Source organism: Aureococcus anophagefferens (genome assembly GCF_000186865.1).
Source record: "Aureococcus anophagefferens unplaced genomic scaffold AURANscaffold_1, whole genome shotgun sequence".
In the NCBI taxonomy this organism is placed as follows: domain Eukaryota; class Pelagophyceae; order Pelagomonadales; family Pelagomonadaceae; genus Aureococcus; species Aureococcus anophagefferens.
In genome coordinates, this window is record NW_008705561.1 from 183662 (window position 1) to 211573 (window position 27912).

A 27912-nucleotide genomic window follows, 5' to 3' on the forward strand; every position below is an offset into this window, starting at 1 on the left:
TCGAACTCCGCGAGGCGCTGGCACCGCTCCTTCCCGTCGCGGTCGCGAGCGTCGACGCGCGCGCAGGCGCGGTGGCCCTCGTCGGCGATCCAGGGCCGGAAGTGCTTGTCCCAGTAGTTGAGCGACATGCCGTGGTGGTGCATGCTGTTGGAGAACGACGACAGGATCCGCTCGAAGGGGTCGCGGAGCACGATGACGGCGCGCGACGTGTCCCACGAGCTGGGCACGGGGCCGTGGCCGACGCCCTCGACGCCGCAGGTGAAGCCCTTGGCGCGCGAGCAGCCGCGCAAATCGTAGAGCTCGGAGCCGTTCGCCGGCGGCCACGTCTTCCGGCACCACTCGTGCTGGAGCGTCAGGCAGAACGAGCTGCCGGTTTTGGGCGTGTGGACCCACCACGTGCGGTAGGGCGGCCGGCCGTCCGGGCTTTTGGTGTGGTTGTGGTTGTCGTGCCGCCGTGCGACCGTGGCGTTCGCCTTGGGTTTCACGTACTTCGTCGCGTTGGGCAGGCAGGCGGGCCCGACGCCGCGGCACTTGTCGCTGTGCCAGCAGCTTTTCGAGTCCGAGTGGCAGCGGAAGCTGCAGCGCTCGTCGCTGCAGTAGTGCTTCGTCGCGGCCGGGATCGGGCTCCACGCCGCGACGAGGATGGCCAAGCCGCGCATGTTTTTATCGATGCATCGTCGACGACGTGGGGCAGCGTCGGCGGGCATCCAGCAGCCAAGGCGATCGTGCCCCGTCAACGCAGACTCGCTTCGAGTCGCGTCGTCGACGTGATGGACGCACCATTTGAAAACGGAGAGGCCCCTATCGAGCCCGACCGCCCGTCGCGCGCGTGCGCGCCGTCGTCCGCCGCCCCGGGCGCGCGGTCCGTGTCCATCCACGCCATCACCTGGATCGGCGAGAAGGCCCTCGACGCGCGGCGCAAGAAGCGCTTCGCGGCGTCCCTGCGGCCGCGCGACGTCGCGACGCCCGAGCACGCCACGGAGGCCTGCAAGGTCTGCGGCCTCGCCCACAGCGACGAGCAGGACGCGCTCCTCTACTGCGACTGCTGCGACGGCTGCTTCCACCAAAAGTGCTACCACGTGCCCGAGATCCCCGAGGGCGACTGGTTCTGCCGGCCCTGCCTCAAAAAGAAGGCCAAGGGCGTGCCGCCGGCCATGGTGCCGGACCCGCCCGGCGTGGAGGACGACGGCGAGCGCGTCGCGGGCGACCCGGACGCGGCGAAGGCCGTCATCGCCGCGCGGGGCCTCGAGTCGAACGCGGACTTCGGCGTCGTCGCGGCGCTCATGGACCGCTTCGGCTGGCCCGCCGTGTCCATCAAGGACCTGGCCGACTGCTTCGCGCCCGGCGAGCCGTCGTCGCCGCGCGCCGGCGCGGAGGCCGGCGCGGAGGCCGCGGAGCCCGAGTGCTACGAGCGCTTGGTCCGCGACCTGCTCCACAAGTGCAAGTGGCTCACGGCGCGCAACAAGGAGCTCTGGGCCGTGACCTTCGCCCAGGCCCTGCGCGACGCGGGCTACGCGAACGAGAGCGGCTGGCTGCTCGACGCGGGCGACCTCGAGGAGGTCGCGCCCGGCGTCCACGTCGAGGAGGACGAGGAGGAGGAAGAAGAGGAGGACGAGGAGGAGGAGGACGAGGCGGCCCTGCGGGGCTTCGCCGAGGGCGTCGCCGTCGACGCGCGCTGGCGCGGGCGCAAGGCCTGGTACGGCGGGACCGTCGCGGCCGTCCGCGGCAACGTCATCGACGTCCGCTACGACGACGGCGAGTTCGAGGAGGGCGTGCCGCTGAACTTCGTGCGCCTGTCCCTGGCCAAGTTCCGGGCGGAGCAGAAGGCGGCCCAGGAGGCCGCGGAGTCGACGTGCCGCCGCAAGATCGGCAAGCTCGCCGCGCCGCGGCGGTGCCGGTTGCTGCGCCTCGCGTTCGAGATCGCCTTGGAATGGGACGCGCAGCTCAAGAGCCGCATCGACGGCGCCATATCCCGGGCGGACCGGACCGCGCCGCGGTCCCTCGTCGACGAGCACACCGTGGGCGTCGACGCCGCGGGGCGGTCCTACTTCGTCCTCGAAGACGACGCCGGCTGCGTCGTGCTCTGCCGCAAATTCCACCCGGGCCACCCGGCGACGGCGCCGGCGCTCGTCGGCCCCGCGGACCCGCGGAAGCAGCCCGACAAGCGCAAGCGGCCCCGCGCGCCGCCGCCGCCGGCCGTGCCGCCGCGGAAGCGCAAGCGCGGCGCGCCGTCGTTCCAGGTGTTGGCGTCGTCCGCGCTCGACGTCGCGGCCGTCGCCGCGGAGCTCCTCGAGGCGACGCACGGCGACGAGCTCTGGCTGAGCAAGGTGCTCCGCGACGAGCTCGCGCCCCACATCCTCCGCACGCGCCGCGCGGCCGTCAACGCGGTCAAGAAGGAGGAGCGCGCCGCGCGGCGCCAGCGCGCGATCATGCGCGACCTCGGCACGGTCCGCGACGTCGGCACGCGCCGCGCGGCCGCGCGGCCCGTGGACTACACGGGCGCCGCCTACGACGCGCAGATCAAGGCCGCGGAGCGCGCGCACGGCCGCTACATCTAGGCGCTCTAAGTCGATTAACAGCGCCCGACGAATTGAGCCGGTCCAGATAAATGGAGGTGCAAACAGAGCCGATGTGGCCGCTCAGAGCTTGGCGAGGAAGTCCTCGGCGGTCATGGGCGACGAGAAGAGGCCGAACGTGCCCTCCGTCGCGCCCCTGTGGCCGTCCGCGGACGTCGTCGCGCAGCAGTCCGTGAGCGTGATCGTGTTGAAGCCCTTCTCGAAGGCCGTGCGCATCGTCGACTCGACGCAGCAGTTCGTCAGAAAGCCGCAGAGGACGACGGTCTCGATCTTGCGCGCCTTGAGCTGCGCCTCGAGGTCCGTCCCCGGAAACGCGTCGAGGCCCTTCTTGCCCTTGATGACGACGTCGCCCGCGGCGGGCGTCATCTCCTCGACGAACTCCGAGTTCCACGTGTCCTTGAGGAACAGCTTCCCCTCGAAGCAGCCGTTGAGGATGCCGAGCTTCTTGTTCGGGTTGTCGCTGCCGTCCTCGGCGAAGGAGATGGGCGCGTGCATGAGCGTGCAGCCCTTCTCGCGCGCGACCTTGGCGACGTTCGCCGCCTTCTCGAGCATGCCCGTCGCCTCCATGGACTCCTTCACCGCGCCGTACATCTTGCCCTCCTCGGCGGCGAATTCGTTCTGGAATTCGATGAAGACGACGGCCGTCTTCGCGGCGACGACGGCGCCGTCCTTGTCGCCCTTGGCCTCCGCGGGCGAGAAGACGCGGTCCGACGACGACATGGACTGGCCCATGGTGATGGACTGTGCTTGCGTTCCTAAGGATGCGACGACGAGTGGACAGTCGGGGCAGCCAAGCAATCTCCGAGCACGATCCGCGTCGCTGACGCGTAAGCCGCAGCACTGTCAAACTTCATCATCTACGCGGGCGGCGCGTAGAGCGCGCCGAAGTCGCTCGCGTTGTTGTAGGTCAGGATCGTCGAGTTCTGGTTCAGGAGGCAGCGCAGGCCGCCCGCCGTGATGCGGTAGGCCCCGCCTATGTTGGGGCATGTCAGCAGACAGACCAGGTATCGCGCGAACGGACGCCGCGGAACGCGCAGTAGTTGACGCGCTTGAGGAAGATGAAGTCGAGCGCGACGTGGGCCATGGACTTGTCCGTGAGGCGGTGGCAGCCGCCGAGGGACAGGTCGACGAGCGGCGCGTGGCGCAGGTGCTTCGCCAGGTCGTTGACGCCGCGGTCCGAGAGGTTCGTCGCGCCGGCGAGCGACAGGTGCGCGAGCTTCGGCGGGTTGCCGTGCCGCGCGAGCCCCCGCGCGAGCAGGAGCGCGCCCTCGTCCGTCAGCGCCTCCTTGCAGTGGGACAGGCAGAGGTACTCGATGGCGCCGCAGCGCGCCGCGATGGACCGGAGCCCGCGCAGCGACAGGCGCGACGCCGAGTGGCAGTCCAGCGACCTCAGGCCCCGCGCGCGCCGCAGGAACCGGCCGAGCGTCGCGTCGTCGAGCCAGGGGCCGACGCCGCCGAAGGAGGCGCGCGTCGTCGCGTCGCTCGCGCGGTCTACAGCGAGGTCCAGCGCCGCGCCGCCGCCGAAGAGCGCGAGCGGCGCCAGCGCGAGGAGCGCGCCGTCGCCGCGCGCGGGCCCGACGAGCCGCGCGAGCAGGTCGCGCAGCGCCGCCGCGTGGCGCCGCAGGAGCGCCGCGTTCCGGGCGGCTTCCCCGGCCTCGAACTCGGCGACCTCGACGAGCGGCGGGTCGTCGTCGACGTCGCCGAGGGATGCGGGCCAGGGGCTGTCGGAGATGTCGAAGCTGAGGTCGCCCTCGTCCATGAGCCGCCGGCGGTCCGCGCGGTAGCGTCGCACGAATACGCCCCAGAGCGCCGCGAGCGCGTCCGCGGGCAGGCCCACGGGCGCCGGCGGGCGCAGCGCGAAGTAGAGCGTGAAGCAGACGTCCGCGGCGCAGTAGCCCGCGACGACGGCGGCGACGCCGAGGGGCAGCTGCTTGACGAACTCCAGCGCCGCGTCGGCCGCGGACGCTTTCGGCGCCGCGTCGGCCGTCGCGATCGATGACTCTGTTGCGGGCAGCGGTCGTTCGTCCTCTTCTGCTGCGACGGTGGGTTCTTCCGCCTCTTCCACCGGCTCTTCGGCTCGTGCCTGGACCGCTTCGTGGTTCTGCACCTCCGCTTGCGTCGGCGCGGCTTCGGCGGCGAAGTGCGGCTCGACGCCGACGTCTTTCTCCAGCAATGCTGCCATTTCATCTTTCAGCGCGTCGACGTCGACGTCTTTCTCCAGCAATGCTGCCATAGCTCACTCCATCGTAAAAAACATCAAAACACTTTTTGTTGATGCACGATTGACGTTTTGAAGTGTTCGAACGATGGAGATCTCCCAGACACAATGAGCAGCTCCAGCCCCGACGGCGGCATGCTGTCGCCGTCGTCGTCCTACGACTCCTTCGACTCGTTCCCGGGGCGCGTCGCCGATGCGGTGACGATCCCGCCGCCGCGCGCCTACCTGCCCCACGAGGTCGAGGTGCTCCTCGTCAACGCCGCGCGCCGCGGCGACTGCGCGACGCTGGCGGCGATGATCGACGGCGAGGGCGGGTCGCCGAACGCGACGACGGCGTCCGGGACGCCGGCGCTCTACCGGGCCGCGGAGCACGGCGAGGCCGCGGCCGTCGCGCTGCTCCTGGACCGGGGCGCGCTCGCGGACGCGCGGAGCGCCTTCGACGAGACGCCGCTCTTCGCCGCGGGCGTCCTCGGGTCCGTGGCGACGCTCGACGTGTTCCTCGCGCACACGCAGAAGATCCAGGGGTCCCTGCTCGCGCCGGGCAACAGCGGCGTGCCCGCCGCGCTCGTCCGCCTCGCCGGCGGCGACCCGGCCATCCTGGACCGGGTCGTCGCGCGGCCGTCGGCCGTCTGCCGGGGCCACAGCTGCGCCTGCGCGGCGGCGGCGGCCCACGGCCGCCGCGACGTCCTGGCGGCGCTGCGGAACCTCGACCGCGGCGCGCTCGACGCGACGTGCGACGACGGCATGTCGCCGCTGTACCACGCCGTGGACCGCGGCGACGCGCGCGCGGCGGCGGCGCTCGTCGCCGAGGGCGCGACGACGGCCACGAAAGCGCTCGACCACCAGACCTACCTCGAGCTGGCCCTGTCGCTGGGCCACGCGGACGTCGCGGAGGTTTTGGCGAAGACGGTGACGGACGAGGACCAGCTCTACGGCGACGACGCCATGCCGACGATGAAGCGGCGCTGCTTCGAGGCCGCCGTCAAGTCCGGGTCCCGCGACGCCCTCGCCTGGGTCTGCGCCGGCGGCCTGGACCACATGCCCGGCGACCTCTCGAACGCCGCGAACGTGACGCCCCTCGTCTACGCCATCGTCCGCGCGCCGACGCTCGTGGCGACGCTCCTCGAGACGTTGCGCCCGGACGTCGACGAGTTCAGCGGCGCCATGGAGACGCCGCCCATGCTCGCCGCGGCGATCACGGGCGAGGCCGACGTCTGCGCGCTGCTGCTCGCGCGCGGCGCGAACCCGCGGCGGACGAACAGGCAAGGCGTCGAGGCGCTCAAGGTCGCCACGCCGGCCAAGGCCTCCCAGGACTACACGGCGGACTTTAGCGCCACCTACACCATGGACTTGAGCGCCGCGAAGGAGTCCTACACCATGGACTTTAGCGCCGCGAAGGAGTCCTACACCATGGACTTTAGCGCCGCGAAGGAGTCGTATACCGCGGACTTCGCCCAGGAGTCGTACGCGGCGGACTTCGAGGGCTCGAAGCCGGACGACGACGACGACGACGACTACTCGGCCGACTTCACGCCCATGGCGAGCCCGGCCCGGGGCGACGGGTCCTTCGCGGGCGAGTTCAGCATGGCGTCGAGCGCCGCGGCGACGCCCGAGAAGCCGCGGCGCGACGGCGACGCGTCCTACTCGCAGGAGTTCTTCACGCCCATGTCGTCCGCGGCGGCGACGCCCGCGAGGAGGGCCGACGACGAGTCGTATTCCCAGGAGTTCACGCCCCTGTCGAGCGTCGCCGCGACGCCGAAGAAGCCCGAGGAAGACGCCTCCTACGCGCCGGACTTCACGCCCCTGTCGAGCGCCGCCGCGAGCCCCGCGCGCGGCGACGAGCGGACGCCGCCGTCGACGCCCGCGAAGCCCGAGTTCTTCACGCCCATGGAGAGCCTCGCCGACGAGTCCTACGCCGCCGACGATTTCGCGACGCCCATGGAGAGCCTCGCGGACTCGCCGGCCAAGGGCGACGGGTCCTTCGCGGGCGAGTTCTCCATGGCGTCGACGCTCGCGAGCCCGCGCGAGCCCGAGCCCGAGCCGGGCGACTACTCCGACGACTTCGCGACGCCCCAGTCGTCGAGCCGGCGGGCGGCCGACGAGTCCTCCGACGACGGCTACACGCCCATCCCCACGCCCCTCGAGGGCAGCGCCGCGAGCGGGAAGCGGCGCCAACGGGCCGGCGACTCGTCCGACGGCGGCTACACGCCCATCGCGACGCCCCTCGAGGGCAGCGCGGCGAGCGGCCGGCGGCGGCGCGCGGGCGCCGGCGACTCGTCCGACGGCGGCTACACGCCGATCCTGTCCGCGAGCGGCGCGAGCGGTCGGCGGCGGCGCCGGGCCGCGGACGCGTCGTCGTCGTTCGGCGGCTACACGCCGATCGGGAGCCGCGCGCCGAGCCCCATCCCCGAGGCCGAGGAGTCCTTCTGGGAAAACGACGACGCGGTCCGCGTGCGCCGCGCGCCGCACCTCCTCGACGACGGCCTCCGGGCCGTGCTGCGGGACTGGAAGGCGGGCAACGTCGACCCGGCGATGGCGGACCTCCTCGCGAAGCGGACGCTCGCCGCGGCGCCGCGGCGCGCGGGGCCCTCGGCGCGCGACGCGGCGGCGGAGCACGCCGCGGCGGCCCTGGCGAGGGCGCAGGCGGCCGCGTCGACAGGCGGCGGCCGCGCGATGATCCCGCCCGCGAGCGCCGCGCCGCGCAGGACGGACGTCGACGCGTCGTCCGACGGCGGCCGCGCGCCGGTCCCGTCCGCGAGCGCCGCCGGCCGGACGAGAGCCGCGGACGAGTCGTCGGACGGCGGCTACGACTTTGGGCCGCCGAGCGCGGCGGGCAAAGCCGCGGACGAGTCGTCGGACGGCGGCTACGACTTTGGGCCGCCGAAGGGCGCGGACGACGACTCGTCGGACCGCGGCGACGCGCCCGTTCCCGCGCGCCTCGCGGAGGACGACGCGTCCTCCGACGACGGCTACACGCCCATTCCGACGCCCCTGTCCGTCAGCGCCGCCAGCGGGAAACGCGGCGCGATGGTCGGAGAGTCCTCCGACGGGGGCTACACGCCGATCCTGTCCGCGAGCGCCGCGAGCGGGAAACGTGGCGCGAAAGACGCCGACGCGTCCTCCGACGGGGGCTACACGCCGATTCCGACGCCGCTCTCCGTCAGCGCCGCGAGCGGGCGCCGCCGCGCGAAAGCCGACGAGTCCTCCGACGGGGGCTACACGCCGATTATGTCCGCGAGCGCCGCGAGCGGGACGCGGCGCGCGAAAGCCGAGTCGTCGGACTACACGCCCATCGCGACGCCGGTCTCCGGCGCGCGCCGCGGGACGAACGCCGCCGAGTCGTCGGACGGCGGCTACACGCCCATTCCGACGCCGCTCTCGAGCGGTCGAACGGTCACGCACCGCACCATCGAGGTCCAGGCGGACATGGGCGACGACCGCACCATCGTCCCGCGAAAGTTCGCGACGATCGACGAGGTGGACGACGAGGACGGCTTCTGGACGGACCCCGAGTAATTAGGCGACGTGGAGCTGCCGCTCCAGGGGCGGGGGCGCGTAGTCGGCCTTGGGCGGCCGCGTGCCGTTGGACGTGTCCCGCGTCGCGAAGGACACGCGCTTCCGCGGCGCGAGCGGCGCGCCGTCGTCGACGGCCTGCTGCGCGAGCTCCAGGGCCCCGAGGAGCCGGTCGCGCGTCCAGGCGTCGGCGTCGTCGAGCCCGAGCACGAACTGGAGCAGCTCGAGGCGCAGGTTCGGCGTGCGGCACGCGGCGACGAGCGAAGACAGCGCCGCGAGGCCCTTGCGGACGTCGCCGCTCTCCTCGGCGAGGGGCGCGAGCGCGTCGCGGAAGGCGCGGCGGTTCGACACGGCCTTGCGCCCGGCGAAGGCCGTGAACTGGGTGGTCGCGTTCGCCTTGGCGCTCGCGTCGCGGTACGAGCTGATGCGGAACGCGAACGACGACTCGGCGCGCTCGAGCCAGTCGTCGAGGAGCCGGACGGCGTCCGTCGCCCGCCGCGCGAGGCGCCCGCCCGCGAGGGCGCCGAGGGCCGTCACGGCGCCCGCGGCGCGCAGGCAGTCGTCGCCGAGGTCGCCCGCCGGCGCCGGCAGCGCGACGTCCGCGGGCCGCGACGGCAGGAGACCGGCGAGGTCCGCGCCGACCGCCAAAGCCACGGCCTTGGCGGCGCCGGCGTTGCCCGCGCGGAGCGCCATGTCCAGCGCCTGGTACGCGCCGTCGCGCCGGCCGTCGTCGTCGCGCAGCGCCGCCCGCAGCGCCGCGTCGCCGAGGCCGACGCGGCCGTGGACGCGGAGCAAATCGGACCGCGCGAGGTCGAAGGGCCCGAGATCCCGGAGCACGGGCGCGCTGCGGTGCACGGCGAAGCTGCGGTCGTCGTCGGCGGCCGCGACGCGCCGGAGCAGGCCCGCCTGCGCCGCGAGCGTGAGCTCCGCGGGCTCGTCGGAGCCCGACGCGTCCAACACGAGGATCGGCAGCCGGCTCTCCGCGCCGCGGCCCAGCAGGTCCCGGACGGCCATGGCCAGCAGCAGGTGCTGGGCCTGGCGCGTGCGCGCGAAGACGGCCACGACGGCGCTCCGCGCGCCCCTAGCGAGCACCTCGTTGTAGGGCGCGACGTCCGCGACCTTAATTTCGCCGAAGTGCGCGTACTCGCGGCGCGCGGCCATGGCCTCGAGCACGCGCAGCGGCACGGCGTTGGCCCGCAGCTCCTCGTCGACGAAGGACGACCGCTCCTCGTCGCCCTTGCCCACGCCGAACTCCGTCTTGGCGAAGAAGCCGGACGGCCAGCACCACGCGTCGTCGCCGAGTTTCAGCGCCGACCGGTCGAAGACGACGCCGCAGCTCTGGGCCCAGACCCGCCCGAAGAGGCGCATGCCCACGGCCCGCGGCGGCGGCAGGCTGCAGGGCGTGCGGTCGCCGCGGTCCAGGCCGTTGCAGAACTGGACCCAGAAGTCGTTCTTGACCGTCTTCACGAGGACGCCGCGGTCGCGGCACCGGCCGCCGGCCGCCGCGCCCTCGCCGAGCCGCGCGAGCGCCGCGGCGGCGGCGGCGGCCTCGGCGTCGCGCGCCGACGCGTCGCAGCTCGACGCGCCCGCCTCCTCGAGCCACCGCAGCTCCAGCGTCGTCGCGCTCCGCAGCGGCTCCGCCGCCGCCGCCGCGCGCCGGTCCTCGGACCCGAGGCGCGGCCGCGGCTCCGGCTCCTCGTGGAGCAGGCGCCGCCGCAGGTCCTCGATGGCCACGCGCCGCGGCGCGCTCGGCGGCGCCTCGACGAACTTGGCCGCGCCGCGCCGCACGGCCTCGACGTCGCAACTGTGCGGCGTCGCGCTTTGCTCCACGGCGCGCCGCGCGGCGTCGCAGGCCTTTTCGATGTCCGCGCAGGTCGAGAGCGTCGTCAGGAGCTTGTGGATCGCCTCCTCGGCGCCCATGGCCGCGTGCTCTCTGGCAACAGGCAAGGCAGATTGCAGGCGCTTCCAAGCTTCGGCTGTTCGACCTTCCGAGGTTGCCCTGCACGATCCACCTCAATCACGAGTGGTGCCTCGCACCCCGTCGAAGGCGGAACCGGAACGCCGCGCTGGTGCTGGTGCGGAGGAGCAAGAAAAACGCGGTCGGCCGTCGCAGATGCCGCGCGCGTCCGGACGTCGCGCGGCGCGCTCGCGGAGCGCCCGCGAGAGACGGACTACGGAGAGGCTTTCGGCGTAGACATGCCGCGCACCTCCACATTAATCGTCGTAAGTACATCGAGCTTTATGCGTGGTTGACGCGAGGAGGTTGATAGCCGTAGGCGGCCGCGAGCTCCGTGATCATCCGGTTCGCTTTGTCGACGACGTGGAGGTCGCACACGTTCGCGAGGCGCAGGAGCCGCCTGTCTTCGAGCGACAGGTCGTAGCCGCGCGCCTTCGCGTACGCCCACTCGCCTCTGACCGGCGCCACGGACAGCGGGCCGCCCTTCGGGCGCGCGTTGTGCTTCCGGTCGACGGTCCTCACGCCGACGAGCTCCGTCAGGATGTAATACGATTCGCCCGGCCTGTCGGCGAGATTCAGGATCGCGTGGTACTTTGGCAACTGCGCCAAGGCGACGGAAAGGAGGTCCGCGGTACACGATGTCGTCGCGTTCGAAGAAAGGAAATGTTTGCTGGGCAGGAGATGTCGCGTCAAGAAATTGTACAGCTGGCGGCGGAATTCACTCATGTACTGGGACTCTTCGCGGAGCACGTCCTTGAGCTCGGCCGAGTTGAGTCGATGGGCGCCGAGGCCCATGGCGGCGTACGAGACGAACCTCTCGAGGGGGTCACGCACGAGCAGGAGCCACGTGTAGCTCGTCCACATGCTTGAATGCGCGGGCCGCGCGACGACGGCGTCCAAGACCGTCTTCGCGCAGTCGTCGAAGCGCCAGCCGGGCTCGATCATGATCGTGTTGCACAGCGCTTTGTTCGCCGTCATCGCCTGGGACGTGCGCTCGGCCGTGACGTTCGGACCCACGACGGAGGGGCATTTCCATACCCTCTTTTTGCCGTTCAAGGTCGGCTCGTGGCCGTCCAAGGCCTTCAGGTAGTCCAAGGCGATGGGAGCGTCGAGGCGGCAATTGTAGTTGGTATGCTTGCCATTGAATTGCTGGCAGGCGGACTTGCACAGCGCCGTGCCGCCGGCCTTCATGACGTGCATGGCGAGTATGGGCCGAGAGGATGCGTTCGTGTGCGCAGCTCTGGCACCGACGACGAGGCCGACGAAGAGCGCGAATCCGAGGAGCCGGTGCGAATGGAAGCCCATGGGCGCGCGTTGTCGCCCCGCCAACCGCTCGTGGGGCGTCGAGCGTGTCCGTCGCGGGCCCCTGAGGAAACAGCGATCATGGGGGGGAGGCGTGGGGGGTGCACCCGGTGTGCACCCGGCCGGCGCCGGCGGCGCGCGCGCGGGCCAATGAATTTCTTAACCCGCGAGTTTGTACCAGTCGTGCCCGCGGGGCCGCCGGGAGTGCAGCAAGCTCTTTCTAACTCGACCATCTCGGGACAATATCCTCCCTCAAAGATCTCCTGCGTACGAATACGCGCGTATACGCGCCAGCCATACGCTGCGTCAATGCGCCGAGCGGTCGCTTTTCGTGGTCGGGGCGACGCCCCATGACCCCTGGCGTCGCCCTGGACGGTTGGTGGGCGCCTCAGGCGCGATTTCGGTCTCGACCAAAAATCGACCTCGCGGCCCGGTTCGTGCACTGTCGTCCCACGGACGAATTACGGACGAATCCGCCACCACCGATCTCGCCACCATCGACGCCGTTGTAGCCTTCGGGAACGCCCGGGTTAAGAAAATCAAGCGACCGCTGAAGAGCAGGGGCAGCGGTGGCGCGCGCTGCACTATGCCGGGACACCCCCCCTAGCGATCTGTGGATTCAACGCAACGCACGAGCTCGAGAGCATGTCGCCTAATGCGCTAGAGAGAGAGAGCATCTCTAGACACTCCTGCAAAGCCTCTCCTATCAACGTAAGAAATCGGGTCCCAACCACTCCCCACCTGCTCTATATCGTTCGCAAGTCCTCCGCCGACCCCCTCAACCCCAATCGCCCGCCCAAGCTTCCCCCCCTCCGCTTCGGGGCGCCTCGATTTGCGACTGCCGACTTCAAGACCGGAAGTACGGCGATCCGAGATTCAAAGAGAACGACCCCCTCCCTTCGCACGTCGTCGGCGGCCATCCCCTAGCACCATAAACCTCGCGCGTCCGACGCGCCTCCCCTCGAAACCGCCGCGCGCGCGACCCGGACGCCGAAGCGAGCGATTCGACCGGCCGCCGTCGCAGGCACGCCCATCATGAACAAGGTCCTCGTCGCTCTCGCTCTCTTCGCCCCGGCCTTCGCGGCCGACGAGTGCGCCGTCACCGAGGTCGACGTCCACTCGACCGAGGGCTCGGCCGACCGCGGCTCGCTCGAGCTCGACGAGGCCAACCCCTGCATCGACGCGGCCCTGGGCTACGCGCCCCTCCGCGACGACCTCGCGAACGTGCCCTGCGACGACGCGGGCGCCCAGTCCGCCACGGACGTCACCGTCGGCGCCGTCGGCGAGATGGACCCGGGCCTCGACCCCATCGAGGACTACAACGCCATGGGCATGTGCACGGTCAACATCCACTGGCACATCGGCGCGGAGCACCGCTCCGAGGGCGTCTACGACGAGACCTTCGACTTCGACCACCCCGCGCTCCACGACGACGACGCGCACCGCAAGCTCGCGTGGACCAACGGCAAGCAGCGCCCCAACGGCCGCCGCAAGCTCGCCGGCGGCCGCGTCGGCCACATGTGCAAGAACGCCAAGGACATGCACGACGCCAACGACCCCATGGTCGCCGACGAGTACGACTGGAAGTACTGCGAGGGCATGCACGTCGGCCTCACCTACGAATTCCACTGGCCCCACTCGTCCCTCGGCGCCTGCCAGACCAAGTGGCAGTACCAGTACCACTTCCTCGACGGCGTGCTCTGCGGCGCGACACAGGGCAACGTCGACATCGCGACGGCCTCCGCGCTCCTCTCCGACCGCACGCACGGCATCGGCGTCGAGGGCCAGGTCTACACCATCGTCAACAGCGCCGACGGCGCCCACAAGCAGGGCACCTGGGACGCGCTCCAGGGCTGGAACAAGGAGCTCGCGTCGGACGGACTACGCGTGGTACCAGGGCTCGACGACGGGCGACGCGGCGGACAACGAGATCTGCCGCGGCACGGGCGGCCTCGTCACCTGGCACCAGGACCGCCAGTGCCACCTCCTCGAGGCCTCGACCATGGACAACATCTGCCGCCAGATGCTCGTCATCTCCGCGGACGACATGTCGCCCGACGTCGCGCCCCACGGCGCCCGCGAGACCGTCAGCGCCTCGCTCTCGGACACGCCCTACACGCCCTAAGCGCGCGCCCAGCACACGGCCCGGCCCCGGACCCAGTCTGCGCGGCCCGCCGGCGCCGCCAAGCCCGCGCGCTCCCCATCCTCCGTTCCCCCTCGTGTCCATTTTCCCCAGCAGAAGGAGCTGAAGCCAGGCTGCTGCGCGAAATGCCGCGCATCTAGACATTAACTTTCAGAAGTACGTTGAGCTCGACGCGCATCCCCGGCGAGGAGGGCGTGTGCTCGTCGGTCAGCCACCGGCCTGCACTCTTGATGCGCAAAATCGCTGTCGCCTACAATAGTACCCGCTGCTGTGCGCCTGGTTTAATAGATCGACATGGGAGACGAGAATAAGGAAGAGCCGGCGTGGCGAATCAAGCAGCGCGAGTTCGAGCAAGTCAAGGCACGGGCGAAGAACGCCAAGCTCCGCACGACGTGCACCATTTGCGGGGAGAAGGCCAAGCTCAAATGCCCCTGCGAGACGACACAGTGCGCGCCCGGCGCCGGACGCGACGCGCGCGAAACGGTCGGGGGGCGGCCATTTTGACGCGCGACCTGGCAGGTACTGTTCGGTCGCCTGCCAAAAAGTAGACTGGCGCGAGCGGGGGCACCGCGAGGCCTGCAAGAGGATCCGGAACGAGCGTGCGGCGGAGGCGGCGCGGGCCGATGCCCCGACGCCCTCGTCGCCGCCGGAGGAGGTCTTCTACGGCCCCGCGCCGCGTTCGCACGCCGACGAGGTCCGCGCGCGCATCCGAGACGAGCACGAGGCCGCCCGCTTACGGCGCGAGGCGAACCCGGAGCCGGAGCAGCCGTCGCGATGCTCGATCTGTTTGGAGGACTGGGATGTGAATTTGTGGCAGTTAGAACCGGCCTTTCGTCCCTGCTGTTGCCAGGTCATGTGTTGGACGTGCTACACGAGAGATCGGGGCGGACCGTGTCAAATCTGCCGAGCACCATTACCGAAGAGTCGTGAAGAGCATCTGGCGCTACTTAAGCGCCACGCCAAGAACGGAGTACCGGAGGCGATAAACGCTGTGGGAGATTTACTTCGCGACGGTCCACTCGGCTCATCGCGCGCCCAACCGTATACCGGCCCCTTCTTCTACAACTCCAATTGCAGGGTGGCCGCGACGTTTTTCGAGCGTGCTGTGGAGCTCGGTAGCGTGCAGGCAATGACGAGTCTTGGGCTCTTACACGAAAATGGGCTCTGCGGCAAGCGGGACATGAAGAAGGCGACGCGGCTGTATCGTATGGCTAGTGACAGGGGCAATGCGAGGGCGCAGGAAATCTTGGCCAGGCACCTGCAGTTCAACACAACACAATCGCTGCGCGAGGAGTCCTTCCGCCTCTACAAGCTCTCCGCCGAGCAGGGATATACGCAGGCGGCGTATGAACTCGCGAGCTGCTACGAGCGCGGCCGGGGCGTGGAACGCGACCTCGAAGAAGCCAAGCGCTTGTACACGGGCTTGAAAGACGACCTCGATTACGCTGACGCCGCCGAACACGCGCTCCATATCATACAGTCGGGCGAAATTCGCGAGCAACAAAAACTTTGTGCGCAGCAAGCGGCCTGTTCTGCGATTGCGCGCCTCGAGGCCGCGCCCCTGCCGAGTCGGGAGCGGCGTTCACGCGGCTAGACCCCGAACGCAGTCCGGGGTCGGCGGGCCCCCGGCGCCGCCAAGCCCGCGCGCCTTCAACGAACCCCCCTCCCCCCTAAACGGCCACGCGTGGCCGACGAGTCCCTGCCACACAACATTAGCGCCCTTCGCGGGAGCGGGGCCGCGCCGGCGCCGCGTCGACGCCGGCCGTGGGCGACTCGCGGCCGCCCGGCGGCCGGTCGCCGAGGGACGAGCCCCGGTCGCGGCCGTCGCCCTTGGGCCGGTCGCCCGTGGACTTGCCGCGCGTGCCGCGCGTGGAGTCGCGGTGGTGGCTTGCCTGCGCGAGCGCGTCGGGGGCGCCGTACGTCGACTCGCGGCCGCCGCCGAAGTTGTGGCGGCCGTCGTCGTCGGCCGCCGGCGCGTGGCCGTCGTCGCGCCGCGCGTTGTGCTCGAGGCGCTGGACCGCGTCCACGAGCAGCGACAGCTGCGACTCGAAGTTCCGCGCGCCGCCGCCGGCGTCGTCGCGCGACGCGCGCCGCGCGGGCGCGGCCGCGTCCCCGGCGCCCGGTGCGCCCGCGTCGCCGTCGCCGGCGGGCGGCGCCCCGCGGGGCCCGGCGGCGTCGGCGTCGTCGCGGGGCCGCTGCGCGGCGTCGTCGCCGGCCGTCGCGGCGTTCGACGCCGTCTCCTTGAGCGCGAAGCACGTGTGCACGGGGAGCATGGTCGGCGTGCCCTGGAGCAGGCAGTTGAGCGCGTAGGTCTCGTGGGCCGTGAAGGTGCGCGTGCCCTTCTGCCACCACTCCCGGAGCGAGATCGCGAGCGACACGTACTCGAGCGGGTCGTGGTCGTGGCGCCTGGGCAGCACAAGAGTGATTTAACGTCGCTTCAACGTGAGTGTTCCGCGCGCGCGCGTTCCGGAAAAAGCATCCACGCTTCAAGACCGTTCCGAGAGATGAACGCTCGTCCAAAAATCAGCCGAAACGAGTGGAAAACGGCCGAGATAGGAGCCTTTGAAGTTGGGAATTTCGCTCTCTTTTGCTGCCCTGCGTGGCGCGTGTGGTGGCGGAAGTCGTGGCCCGCGCGCTCGAGGCGGTCCGCCGTGAGGGAGCAGACGAGGCAGCACTCGCGCATGTCGATCTTCAGCATCTGCTGGTCCATGTACATGGCCGTGAACTCGTTGAGAATAATACCCGTGATCAACGCCTGGAATAACAGCACGAAGAAGATGAAGGCCATCACGTTGATCGCGATCCAGAGCGCCGACATGTAGTGCTCCCAAATATACAACTGGTTCGACGCGATGAGCGGGTAGAGCGGCACGTCGCCGAGCGTCGTGTACTCGTCCGGCTGCACGAACGGCGCGACGCCGAGGAACGCGTTCGTGATGCCCACGAGGAAGCACTGCCAGACGCTGTCGCACTGGACCCGCCCGAAGCTGATGAACACAAAGGCCGACGCCGCGAACATGCAGACGCCCATGAAGAGCAGGATCCGCAGCAGGTTCGCGGAGCTCAGCCGCAGCGCGCGCGTCACGAACGAGATCGTCCGGTCGTTGCGCACGTAGGGCACGAGCACGACCGAGTACCAGACGGGGCTCTGGAAGTTGCCCAGGACGCTCGCCGCCAACCCGAAGAGGGGCACGCCGAGCCGGCGCAGGAACCAGGCCCGCGCCCTGCCCAGCCACCGCCGGAGCCGCCGGTGCGCCGAGAGGTGCTCGAGCGGCGCGCCCAGGTCCCCCGCGAGCTTCGTGTAGACGTCGATGGCCCCCGAGTTCTGGCTCAGGTCCGCCGACGAGTGGTCCTTGCCCGCCGCCCTGTCCTCGACGGCCTCGCGCGCCTCCTGGGGCCGCGCGTGGCGGTCGTCGCCGTCGTCGTCCTTGTCGTAGAGCGCCGCGGCGACGACGACCTGGAGCGCCGCGAGGGCGACGTGGACCTTGCCGATGTACCAGGCGAGCACGCCGAAGTCGACGTTGATGGCGTCGCCCAGCAGGCTCCGCAGGGCCCGGGGCGTCCGCAGCACGTCGACGTCGATGTACGAGTACTGGAGCTTCCGGTCGTGGGTCCACCAGTCGTCGCCGTCGCTCCAGGTGTCGTCGCCGCCGAAGTTCACGTCGATGGTCTCCTCGACGGCGTCGCCCCGCGGCGCGTTCTTCCGCGTGTACCCGAAGAGCACGAGCGCGTTGAGCGCGAGCGTCGCCGCGAGGAGCGCCTTGTGCAGGAGCGAGATGGCGACCATCATGTACTGGGACTCGGCCTCGTCGAGGGCCTCGACGGCGATCTCGTTCATCTTCTTGAAGAAGGCGCGCGCCTTCATGTTCTCCGAGACCCCGACGCCGCGCGGGATCTCGCGGAGCCGACCCAGCGTCGCGTCGCGCCACGTCGCCTTGGCGAGCAGCGCGATGGCCAGCGGCGACCGCCGAAACAAGGTCACGGTCACGGAGCCGTCGGCCATGGCCAATTCCACGCTCCCGACGTGCTGCTCCAGCTCCAGCGTGTCGTTGCGCACGGATCGGAGCTCGTGGCGCAGCTGGTGGCAGAACGCGTCGAAGTCCCACGTCCCGCAGACGCGCTTGAGCCGCAGGCGCACGTGGCGCGACGCGTGGAGCTTCGCGACCTGGGCCAGGGTCTTTAGGACCACCAACGCCAGGTAGGACTCCTCGAGCACGTCCGCCTCCGCCGCGACGGCCGTGTTCGCGCGCGCCATCGCGAGGCCGAGCTTGATCGCGTGCGTGAGCTGGCGCAGCAGCGCCGCCGAGTCCTTCATGATCGTCGACAGGCCCACGATGTCGCGCTCGCGCAGCATCTCGAGCACGGTGCGCAGCACGGGCTCGCGGACGTTGTGGACCGCCTGGTTCTCGCGCGCGGGCTGGAGCCGCCGGAGCTGGAAGAGCCGCGACGCGCGCGCGGGCTCCTCGGACCCCCGCCGCCGGGTCGCCCGCGCGTCGCCGTCGGAGCCCCGCCGCCCGCCGTCGGAGCCCCGCCGGCCACCGCCGCGGAGCCCCCCGATCTTCGACGCCGAGTCGCGCTTCCGCCGCTCGGGCCGCTCCGCGGCGCGCGGCGCCTGGTCGTCGTCGCGCAGCGACCCGCGGCCGAGGCGCAGCAGCGACCCCGTGCGGTCGGCGAACGGGGTCTGCGCCCGCGACACCTGGTGGAGCGAGTAGGTCACGTTCCGCAGGAGCGTCGACGCGATGTCCATGTAGCCGTACTGGACGACCATGAGCTGGTTCCGCGGGTTGCCCTTCGTGAGCCAGAACAGGATCTCGCAGAGCGTCTCCGTGCAGTCCGCCGAGTCCTCGTCGTAGGACGCCGTCTCCGTCGTGAAGACCTGGAGCAGGCGCACCAGGTGCTCCAGGAGGCACGACGGCTCGCCCTCGCCGGGCGCGACGCCGCCCTCGTACGACGCGGACCGCACGTAGTCGTGGACGCGCCGCGGCGCCTCGCTCACGAGCATGAGCACGAAGCGCAGCGCGTCGCGCGCGATGCCCCCCTCGGACTTGGACCTCGCCTCGGCCGCGTCGAGCTCCGCGGCCATGACCCTCAGCTGCTCCGCCTGCGTCGACTGGCCGCTCGGCGGCGGCGTGACGTACTTGCCCGGCAGGGCGCCCCCGCGGAAGCCGCCGTGGCCCGGCAGCGCCGACATGGTGCCGCGCCGGCTCAGCGCCGACGCGATGGCCGTCGACGACCCCTCGCCGAAGATGTTCGCGGGGCCCGCGATCTTCGCCGCGGACGCGAGCGAGCTCCGGCGCCGGTTCGGCCCCGCGCCGGCGATGGAGCCCGTGCGCTGGCGGCTCGTGACGCCGCCGCCCGCGAAGGACACCATGGAGGCCCGCTCCTTGATGACCGACGACCGGCCCAGGGACCCGCCGAGACCCGCGTGCTTCACCATCGACCGCCGCGGCCCGCCGCCGGGCCCCGCGAGGTTCGCCTCCGACGTCATGCGCGCCTTCTTGAGCGAGTTGCCCACGTGGGCCTCGGACGTGAGCCGCGCCTTTTTGTGGTGCTCCAGCCCCGGCGCGCGCGACTGGTTCCGCGCCTTCGCGACCTCCGAGGGCACGTGCGCCGCGGCCTCCTTGATGGCCCGGGCCTTGGCCTTCTCGCGGCCCGTCTTGAACTTGCCCACGGCCAGCGCCACGTGCAGGTTCGTCGCCGCGTCGGGCCCCTTGGCGTGCTTGTGGCCGTCGCCAAACAGAATACCCGTCTTCTTCCGCTGCTCCGTCGCCATCGTCTGCCGGAGCTCGATGGCCTTGGCGTGCGTGACCTGCTTCTCGTAGACGATGCGCTTCTTGCGCAGGTCGCGGTGGGCGGCGACCCACTGGCCCACGCGCACCAGGAGCGACCGCAGCTGCAGCGCGAAGCGCGCGCCCTCGCCGCTGAGCGCGTAGTCGATGACGTTGCCCTGGACCGTCGCGCGCGTGGCTTGGCAGCTGAACAGGAGCGCCATGAGCGAGATCGACGGCGTCTCCAGGAGGGGCAGCCCCATCAGCCCGAGCACGACCTTGTCCAGCGCCCACGTGTCGACCGCGTGGCTCACCGTGGCGCACGCGACGTCCGTCTGCGGCAGCGTCTGCTCCTGGACGTTGCCGACGCCCGAGTTCGCGCGGTAGTGGAGCATCAACAAAAAGGCGTGGAGCGCCATCTCGATCTCGCGCGTGTTGTGCTGGGCGCCGCGGACGCCCGCGCCCGACGCGCCCTCGGACGCCTCCAAACCCAGGTGCGCCGCGGCCTCGAGCTCCGCGGGCCGGCTCCTATAGATCTCGCCGTGCGACTTGACGATGTCGAGCCGCAGCGAGCTCACGAGGTAGGGGATGCAGAACTGGCCCTGGGCGCTCAGCAGCAGGAGCGCGATCTGCTGCGCGGCCTCCTCGTGGGGCTGCGGGCCGAGCTCGACGAAGCTTAGCACGAACGCGCGCCAGCACGACCCCACGAGGCTCGCCTCGTCGCCGCCGTCCGCGTGCGTCGCGACGCGCAGCTCCAGCGCCTTGGACCGCGCCTGCTTCTCCGCCGCGCGCTCCGTCGCCGTGCGGGCCTGCTTGGCGACGTTCGCCGTCAAAACGGCTTCGACGTCGAGGTAGCGCTCCAACACGCCGTGGACGCGCGCGAGCTGCTTCGCGTCGAGCAGGTCCGGCCCCACCTCCGTGACGAAGTCGAACAAAGCCATGGCCAGCTTCTTCCGGCAGCGGTCGTCCATGGGCCGCAGCTTGCCCCGCATGAGCTCCCGCATGAGGTACTTGTTGCCGTAGCACGCCTCGACGGCCGGCACGACGCAGTCGCAGACGTAGTCCACGACCAATTTCCCGCTGTGCCAGGCCTCGGGCACGGGCTCGCGCGTGTGCGCCGGCGACGCGCTCCCCAGGTCCGGGCCGCCGGGCCCCCAGGCCTCCTCCTCGTCCGCGGCGCGCGCCGCGTCCGCGCGGAACCGCAGGCACCGGCGCACGTCCTCCGCGAACTCCTCCATGAGCGACTTCGTCGGCGGCCCGCCGGACGCCGCGTCGAGAAACGACGCGACGCCGCCGCCGCGGCCCGCCTTGGACGCGCCGTCGCGGCCGGACGCCTTGCCCGCGGCGCCGCGGCCCGTGTTGCGGTTCCCCGACACGGTCTGCCGCAGCAAGCGCAGGTGCGCGTCGGGCCAGATCCAGGAGATCATGGATCCGAACATCTCCGGCGAGCAGGACGTGCACTCCAAATAGACCTTGGTGATGAGCCGGAGCCAGGGGCCCTTGAGCGCGAGCGTGGACAGAAAGTGGTCGTCGCGGTCGACGCCGAACCAGTACCGCGTCGCCGCGTCGTCGTCGTCGTTGCCCTCGTCGAAGTCGTCCAACCCGTCGGGCTCGTCGTCGTCGTCGTCGGACTCGGAGGAAAGATAGGAGTCCTCGCTGTCGTCGTTCGAGGACTCGCCCGCGGACGCGTCGCCGCTCCGCACGGCCGCCAACACCTCGCTGTGCTTCTCGACGAGCATCTCGAGCTGCTTCTCCTCGCTGAAGGCGCCGATGACCGTCGCCGCGCACTGCTCGAAGCTCAACAGGCTGTGGAGCGTCCGCGCGGTCGCGCCGTTCGCGCACGCGCCCAGCAGGTCGATGCACGCCGCGTGGTAGCGCACGACGGAGTCGACCGCAAAAAGGTACTCGCGCTTCTCGACGAAGGCGCGCATGTCGTCCTGCCAGTCCTCGCCGAGGTGGTCGAGGAGCACGGGCTGGTTGTCGATGACGACCTGGAGCACGGACGACTGGAGCTTGCGGAGCTCCGGCGCGGTTTCGTCCAGGTAGAGCATGCCCCGCAGCAGGCTCACGTAGGGCAACCGCCGCCCGTTGACGCAGGTCAGCTCCACGACCGTCTCGGAGATCGACGGCGCCAGGGAGCTCAGGATCGGCGGGTGGCTCCGGAAGACGGAGCCGAGCGCCCTCGCGACGGACGCCTCCAAGGGCCCCACGGCCAGATGCTCCTGGACGTGGCGCGCGTGGGGCGCGACCTCCTCCTGGAAGGAGGGACCGCCCCGGCAGTACAGCTCGATGAACTCCATGCAGCGCTCCATGAGCACCATGTAGTTCCGGTCGTAGCACCGCGCGGCCGACCCCGCGGACCCGCGGCGCCGCGCCTGCACGGCCCGCGAGTCGTCGATGTGGCGCAGCGTGTTCCGCACGGCGGCGACCTTGCTCTCGCGCTGGACCATGGTGCGCCGCCGGTACTCGGGGCTCAGCAAGTTCGCCTTCATGGACTCGCGGTGGATCGCGCTCCGCAGCGCCTCGATCTCCTCGAGGTCCTCGGGCGACACGCCCGGGTCGCCGTCGCCGGTTTCCTCTTCGTTGACCTCGGACTCGCCGCCGCCGGGCGTCGCGGCCCGGATTTCCTCCTCCGTGACGCGGCCCGGGTCCGGCGGCGCCTCGGGCTTCGGCCGGAGGTCGCAGTAGCGGTCGTCGCCGCCCTTTTTAAGCGTCCGCCGCCGCCCGTTCGGCGACGCGCCCGAGGAGTCGAGGCTCGGCCGCGGCGACGCCGCGTAGCTCGACTCGCTGTCGGCGGAGCCGCGCTGGAACTCGGCGCCGTCCGGCTCGAGGAGCTCGTCGTCGGGGTCGACGGCCGCGCGCACGGCCGGCAGGCGCACGAGGCTCAGCACCTCCGGCAGGATGTTCGACCCCCGCAGGATCGCGAGCTCCTTGGGCACGTGGTCCGGCCCCCGGTCCGCGTCGCGGTCGCACGCCGCGCGCGCGAGGTCCGTGATGTACCGCAGCACGTCGACGGCCTTGGCGACCGCGACGGACCGCACGTCCTCCTCCATGTCTAATACATAAGTCGACAGCCGCCAGAGGATCTTCGCCGCCTGCTGGATGTGGCAGAGCGTGCGGTAGTCCTCCACGGAGCTAATGAAGGCGACGTGCTGGAGCTGCGTCGCGAGCGTCTCGTCGCGCGCGGCGACGTTCCGCACGAGGATGCGCATGGCCTCCGAGCGGATGTCGCCGTCGGGGCAGGTCTGGAGCTTCAGGAGGCAGAGGCTCAAGTTCGTGAGCATCTTCGGGTCGAGGTCGTCGTTGAAGATGGGCACGCGGTGGAGCTCCGCGGCGAGCTTCGCCGCCGCGGCGACGGTCATGTCGAGCCGCCCGGCCTCGAGGAGCGTCACGGCCCCGGGCTTCGGCGGCGGCGCCTCGACGGGCGGCGCGCTCACCGCCGTGGGCCGCTTGCCGCCCGATGGCTCGCCGGAGAGCTTGGACTGCATGCGGACGATCGCGGACGGGCTCCGGCCGCCCGAGTGGCCGCGCCGGAGGACCGCGGCCTGGCTCTCCGCGCGCCGCTTGGCGATGGCGTCGACCTTCTTCGCGTACTCGTCGCGGACCCGCAGATCCTCGACCAGGCGCGCCTCGAAGGCCGCCTGGAAGCGGTTGAGCTGCGTGTTGAGCTGGCGGTGGAAGAGCGTCTTGACGACCTGGGCAGGACACGAGTGATTCAACGTCGCTTCAACATGAGTGTTCCGCGCGCGCGCGTTCCGGGAAAAGCATTCACGCTTCGAGAACGTTCCGAGAGATGATCGCTCGTCCAAAAATCAGCCGAAACGAGTGGAAAACGGCCGAGAGAGGAGCCTTTGAAGTTGGGAATGTCGCTCTCTTGTGCTGCCCTGGCCGCGACCGATAAAGCGACGCGGTTGAGGTCGTGGACGATGACGCGCTTCGACCGGCTCGGCGTGCTGGCGACGCAGGAATTCAGGTTGAGCACCTTCATGACGACCAATAGGATGGTCTGCACGGTCTGGGGCCGCGCCGACGGCGCCTCCTTGACCGCGATCAAGGACCCGAGCCGCGACCCGCGCCGCGTCTTGCCGTCGACGCCCCGGTCCGGCGACGAGCCGCCGCCGAGCGTCGGGAACTTGGGCTTGCGGCCCGTCGGCGAGTCCGGCGCCTTCTCCTCGCCGCCGAGGCGCAGGCCCGGCGACACGCGCGGCGACTGCGCCGCGAGCGTGCCGCGGACGGCGACGTCGCCCTGCTCCGGCGCGTCCGCGCCGCGGCTCGCCTCGACGGCGGCGTCGGGCACGACGGCGGCGACGGCGTCGACGACCCCGAAGGAGAGCAGCCGCTCCATGGTCTTGAGCAGACACAGGATCAGCTCGAGGCGGTGGTTCGACGTCGCCTCCTCGGCCTTCGCGGACCGGCTCCCGCCCGCGGCGAGCATCACCCGCGACAGCGTCGACCGCCGCCGGCCGGCGGCCTGGGGCCTCCCGGGCACGTGGAGCGTCTCCTCGGCGATCAGGCTCCGCCGGTGGGCCGCGGGTTTTTGGGCGCCGCCGAAGTTGCGGTTCGTGCCGAACGACCGGCCCTCGCCGGGCTTGCCCGCGGTCGCGAAGGCGCGGCCCTTGCCCGCCTCCGTGGCGCGGTCCGCGGGGCCCGCCGGGTCCGTACCCAGGCTCTCGGCGGACCCCGTGAGGGACGCGAGGGGGTGCATGACGTCCGCGAAGAGCTTCGGTAAGGACGGCGCCTCGTCGACGGACGTCGACAGCGCGTCGACGTCCGCCTCGTCGAAGCGGTCGCTGCGCTTGACCGTGACCCGGAAGTGGCTCCGCGACCGCGCCGTGCAGAGCACGGGCTGGGGCGCGTGGGGCTCCGCGTCCACGTAGAGCGCGTGCCAGAGGCGGCTCGCGGCGGACCGGACGAAGGACGGCACCATCGCGGACTGGACGACGCCCGTCAGCGCCGCGTAGTCCACGAGCTCCCTGAGCGCGGGCTGGCGCAGCAGGAGCTTCCGCGCGTTGCGGTTCCGGTGGCCGCACAGGTCCGCAAGGAGCACGAACGTGTGGCGCACGTAGACGAGGAGCCGGTGCTCGGGCTCCTGCGACTTGGAACCGACGATGTGCTCCGTGATGTGCATGTAGGAGCAGGCGTCGACCCAGTTCCCGACGGCGTCCTTGGACTTTTGGCGCGACAGGGGCGACGCGGAGAGCTGGCTCGCCTGGCGGCGGCCCTTGGACAGGCCGTCGCCCTTGGACATGGACCGGCCGAGCGTGGACATGTTCAGCGGGCTCCTCCCGATCATGGAGTGGCGGATCGTCGCGTTGCCCCGCTGGAGCATGCCGCCGACGCCGCGCTTCGCCGCGGTCGACGCGGGCGCCGCGGCCGCGGGCGCGTCCGCCGGCGCCCTGTCGCCGCGGCCCGACCGCGACACGGGCCGGCCCTCGCCCCGCGACGCGGGCCGCGACGCCGGACTCTGCGACGCGACGCCGGCGCGCTCCTTCATGAAGAGGCGGTAGGTCGCCTGGACGTGCTCGTCGGGCGCCGCGCGGACGCGCGGAAAAAAGCCCGCGCCGTCCTGCTTCGCGAAGACCGTCGCGGCGATGAGGTCCTGGTTGTGCTTCATGGGCACGCCGTCGCAGACCGTGAGGGCGCTGTACAGCTCCAGAATCTCCGGCAGGCAGCCCGCGGCGTCCGAGCCCGCCTGGAACAGACGGTCGATGAGCCCCTCCTTGGGATCCCGCAACGCGGCCTGGTTGTCCCGGTAAATCTCGACGAGCAGCGCCTCGATGTCGACCTCCTTGCCCAAAAAATCAAACAGCAGCGCCTCCTGCTCCGCGAGCAGCCGCTTCACGACCATGTTGCCCGCGGTGATCTTCAGGAGGAACTTGGCGCACGCGGCGCTCAGCCCGCGCGCGCCCGGGCCCGTGTCGAGGTGGTTCCGGCACATCTGGAGCGCCGTGAGCACCAGTCGGGGGATGTCCTGCTCCGCGAGGAGCATCTGCATGGAGTAGGCGACGCTGCTGCGCTGGTCCTTGCCCTTGTCGGCCTTGCCTGGGCAGCAAAAGGGTGCGAAATTCCCAACTTCAAAGGCTCCTATCTCGGTCGTTTTCCGCTCGTTTCGGCTGATTTTTGGACGAGCGATCATCTCTCGGAGCGCTCTCGAAGCGTGGGTGCTGTTTCCGAAACGCGCGCGCGCGGAACGCTCACGTTGAAGCGACGTTGAATCACCCTTTTGCTGCCCTGGGCCCTGCGGCCCGCGCCGCCGCACGTCGCGCGCATGTCGTCGATGGTCCGCGTGAGCATGTCGACGCGCTGCTGCTGCTCCTCCGCCGACGAGAGGGCGTAGAGCGCGTCGGCGGAGGACTTGATGGACATGGCGCGCGTGTGGCGCTTGTTCTTGTCCTCGAAGCCGACGCAGAGCACGAGCTTGTTGCGGCAGCTCCTCGCGAAGACGACCTTGCGCGCCTCCTCCTCCGCGCAGCGGTGGACGGCGAAGGCGCTCTGCTGGGCGTGGGCGCCCTTGAAGGCCTCGAGCCTGGGCTCGCGGCCGTGGACGGCGACCTGTGTGGAAATCAACCAGTGGAATGGACGCGTCCAGCAAAACTTCAAACCTCTCTATCTCGGTCAAATCGAAGTCGATTCGGCTGATTTTTGGACGAATCGATTGCTCTCGTCGAGTTCTCGAAGCACAGCCGAAGAACTTGCGTCGAAACTGTCGCGTACGCTCACATTGAAGTCGGGTTGAAGATTTGATTTGCACACAGACGGCGACGTGGCAGTTGAGCGCGTAGCCCGAGACGACGGAGACGATGTTCACGGTGTCGCCGTCGCAGAGCGGCGCCGTCGCCGCGTCGCCGCCCGGCGACCGGTCCGCGCCGTCCCCGAAGGGGCCGCCGGGCGCGACGAGCCGCAGGCTGAAGAGCGTCGTGCCGAGCTTGTCCTCCCGCAAGCTCCGCCACGTCGTGAGCTCGATGCCGCCCTCGTCCTCCGCGGACCGCTGCTGGCCCCGGTTCACGTAGCCCAGGTAGACGCCCGTCACGAAGTGCTTGATGCGGTAGTGGTGCCGCACGCCGGCCAAAATCTCCTCCGCGCCGGAGGGCATCTCCGTCTTCTCCAGCACCCACCAGCTCATGGAGTTCGTGAACGTCTGCTGCTTGTAGATGGACCGGTCGAACACGGGCCGCGTCGTCGTCGGGAGCTGCGACGACGTCGACCAGGACGCGGCCGGCAACGCGAGCTCCTCGAGCGTCTGCGTGAACGCGAGCTTGACGACGTCGCTCCCGTTGAGCCGCCGCGCGAGCTTCAGCCGCTTCTCCAGGGACGTCTCCGGCTCCGCGGCCCGGAGCTGCATGATCTCCATGCGCAGGCCCGCCGTGTGCGTCGCGCAGACGCCGTCGACGCGCGACACGTGCGGGTGGCCCCGGGTCCGGAGCGTGCCCGCGGGCCGCTCCTTGTCCGCGGCCGCGCCGTCGGTGATCAGCAGCCGCATGGCCTGCTCGACAAATTCCAACACGACGAGGTTCCCGTTGCGGATCGTCAGCGCGTCGACGTGGGAGTCGTGGCTGTTGAGCGCGGGGAACAGACGCACGTGCGCGTCCGACGACGCCTCGCTGGGGTCCTTTAGCTGGATGTCGAGCGTGCCCGGGTTCGGCCCCTGGTCGCTGACGATGCACAGCACCTTGCCCGTGCCGACCTAGGGGTGATTTTTTTGGGGGACGGGGTCGCGCCGCGAAAAAAGACGCGGGTCCGCGGGACGTGGTGCAGCTCCACCACGGCGCCGTAGCGCACGGGCGTGCGGTGGAGGCGCCGGTTGTCGTCGGCGTTCTGCTGCTCCTCGAGCTCCGCGAGGCGCTGGAGCTCCGCGCGGCCGTCGTAGCCCGAGCCGTTGACCGCGCCGCCGTAGCCGTAGTCGGCCTTGGCGTGCAGCCGGTTGAGCTCGTTCTGCGCGCGCCGGTTCGCCATGCGCCGCACGACGAAGCGCACGTCCCGCGGGTTCGGCGGCATGTTCACGCCGTGGTGCAGCTTCTCGAAGACGAGGTTGTTGTCGCTCACGCCGTCGGCCGTCAGGAAGCCCCTGCGCGGGGGGACGCGGCTCGACCGCCGCGCGCGCGCGCGGTGCCGCTCGCGCGCGAGCCCTGCGCGCGCGATCCGTGCGCGGGAGAAACGCACCGCTGCCCGATGAGCGCCAGGCAGATCGTGTCGCCCAGCCGGATGGACGTGCCGCTGTCCCCGGCGTGGTGGAGCGCCATGGCTCCCGGCCCCCGTGCGCGCACGTCTACCACGCGCGGCCCGAGCGCCGTCCAGTCATGCGCGCGCCTCGAGCCGCGCCGCGCGACTCGGCGCCAGCGGTGCGGCTACGCGCACACCGCCGCCCGGCCGCGCCGCAGAGCAGCAGCACCTCGAAACGGGCAGCACTTCACCAGCACGACACCGGCCCCGGGGTG

General features: G+C 70.9%; 5 protein-coding genes across 5 annotated transcripts; 2 read left to right on the forward strand and 3 right to left on the reverse strand.

The window, feature by feature from the left end:
• Window positions 1–770: 770 nt before the first annotated feature.
• On the forward strand, window positions 771–2558 carry AURANDRAFT_60434 (hypothetical protein; the record flags this gene model as incomplete). The annotated part of the gene is made up of 1 exon (XM_009033937.1): window positions 771–2558. The coding sequence occupies one exon, from the start codon at window positions 771–773 to the stop codon at window positions 2556–2558; it is 1788 nt and encodes a 595-aa protein (XP_009032185.1).
• Window positions 2559–2639: 81 nt separating this feature from the next.
• ICH (hypothetical protein) lies at window positions 2640–3167 on the reverse strand (the record flags this gene model as incomplete). The annotated part of the gene is made up of 1 exon (XM_009034546.1): window positions 2640–3167. The coding sequence occupies one exon, from the start codon at window positions 3165–3167 to the stop codon at window positions 2640–2642; it is 528 nt and encodes a 175-aa protein (XP_009032794.1).
• A 7379-nt stretch (window positions 3168–10546) lies between these two features.
• AURANDRAFT_60436 (hypothetical protein) lies at window positions 10547–11569 on the reverse strand (the record flags this gene model as incomplete). Its single annotated transcript, XM_009034545.1, has 2 exons — window positions 10547–10826; window positions 10995–11569. The coding sequence occupies 2 exons, from the start codon at window positions 11567–11569 to the stop codon at window positions 10547–10549; spliced, it is 855 nt and encodes a 284-aa protein (XP_009032793.1).
• A 1032-nt stretch (window positions 11570–12601) lies between these two features.
• Window positions 12602–13691, forward strand: CAH (hypothetical protein; the record flags this gene model as incomplete). The annotated part of the gene is made up of 2 exons (XM_009033938.1): window positions 12602–13366; window positions 13464–13691. The coding sequence occupies 2 exons, from the start codon at window positions 12602–12604 to the stop codon at window positions 13689–13691; spliced, it is 993 nt and encodes a 330-aa protein (XP_009032186.1).
• A 1730-nt stretch (window positions 13692–15421) lies between these two features.
• On the reverse strand, window positions 15422–27717 carry AURANDRAFT_60438 (hypothetical protein; the record flags this gene model as incomplete). Its single annotated transcript, XM_009034544.1, has 7 exons — window positions 15422–16115; window positions 16244–23172; window positions 23373–25519; window positions 25687–26029; window positions 26235–27161; window positions 27224–27542; window positions 27638–27717. 7 exons carry the CDS (start codon window positions 27715–27717, stop codon window positions 15422–15424), a joined length of 11439 nt encoding a protein of 3812 aa, XP_009032792.1.
• Window positions 27718–27912: the final 195 nt, after the last annotated feature.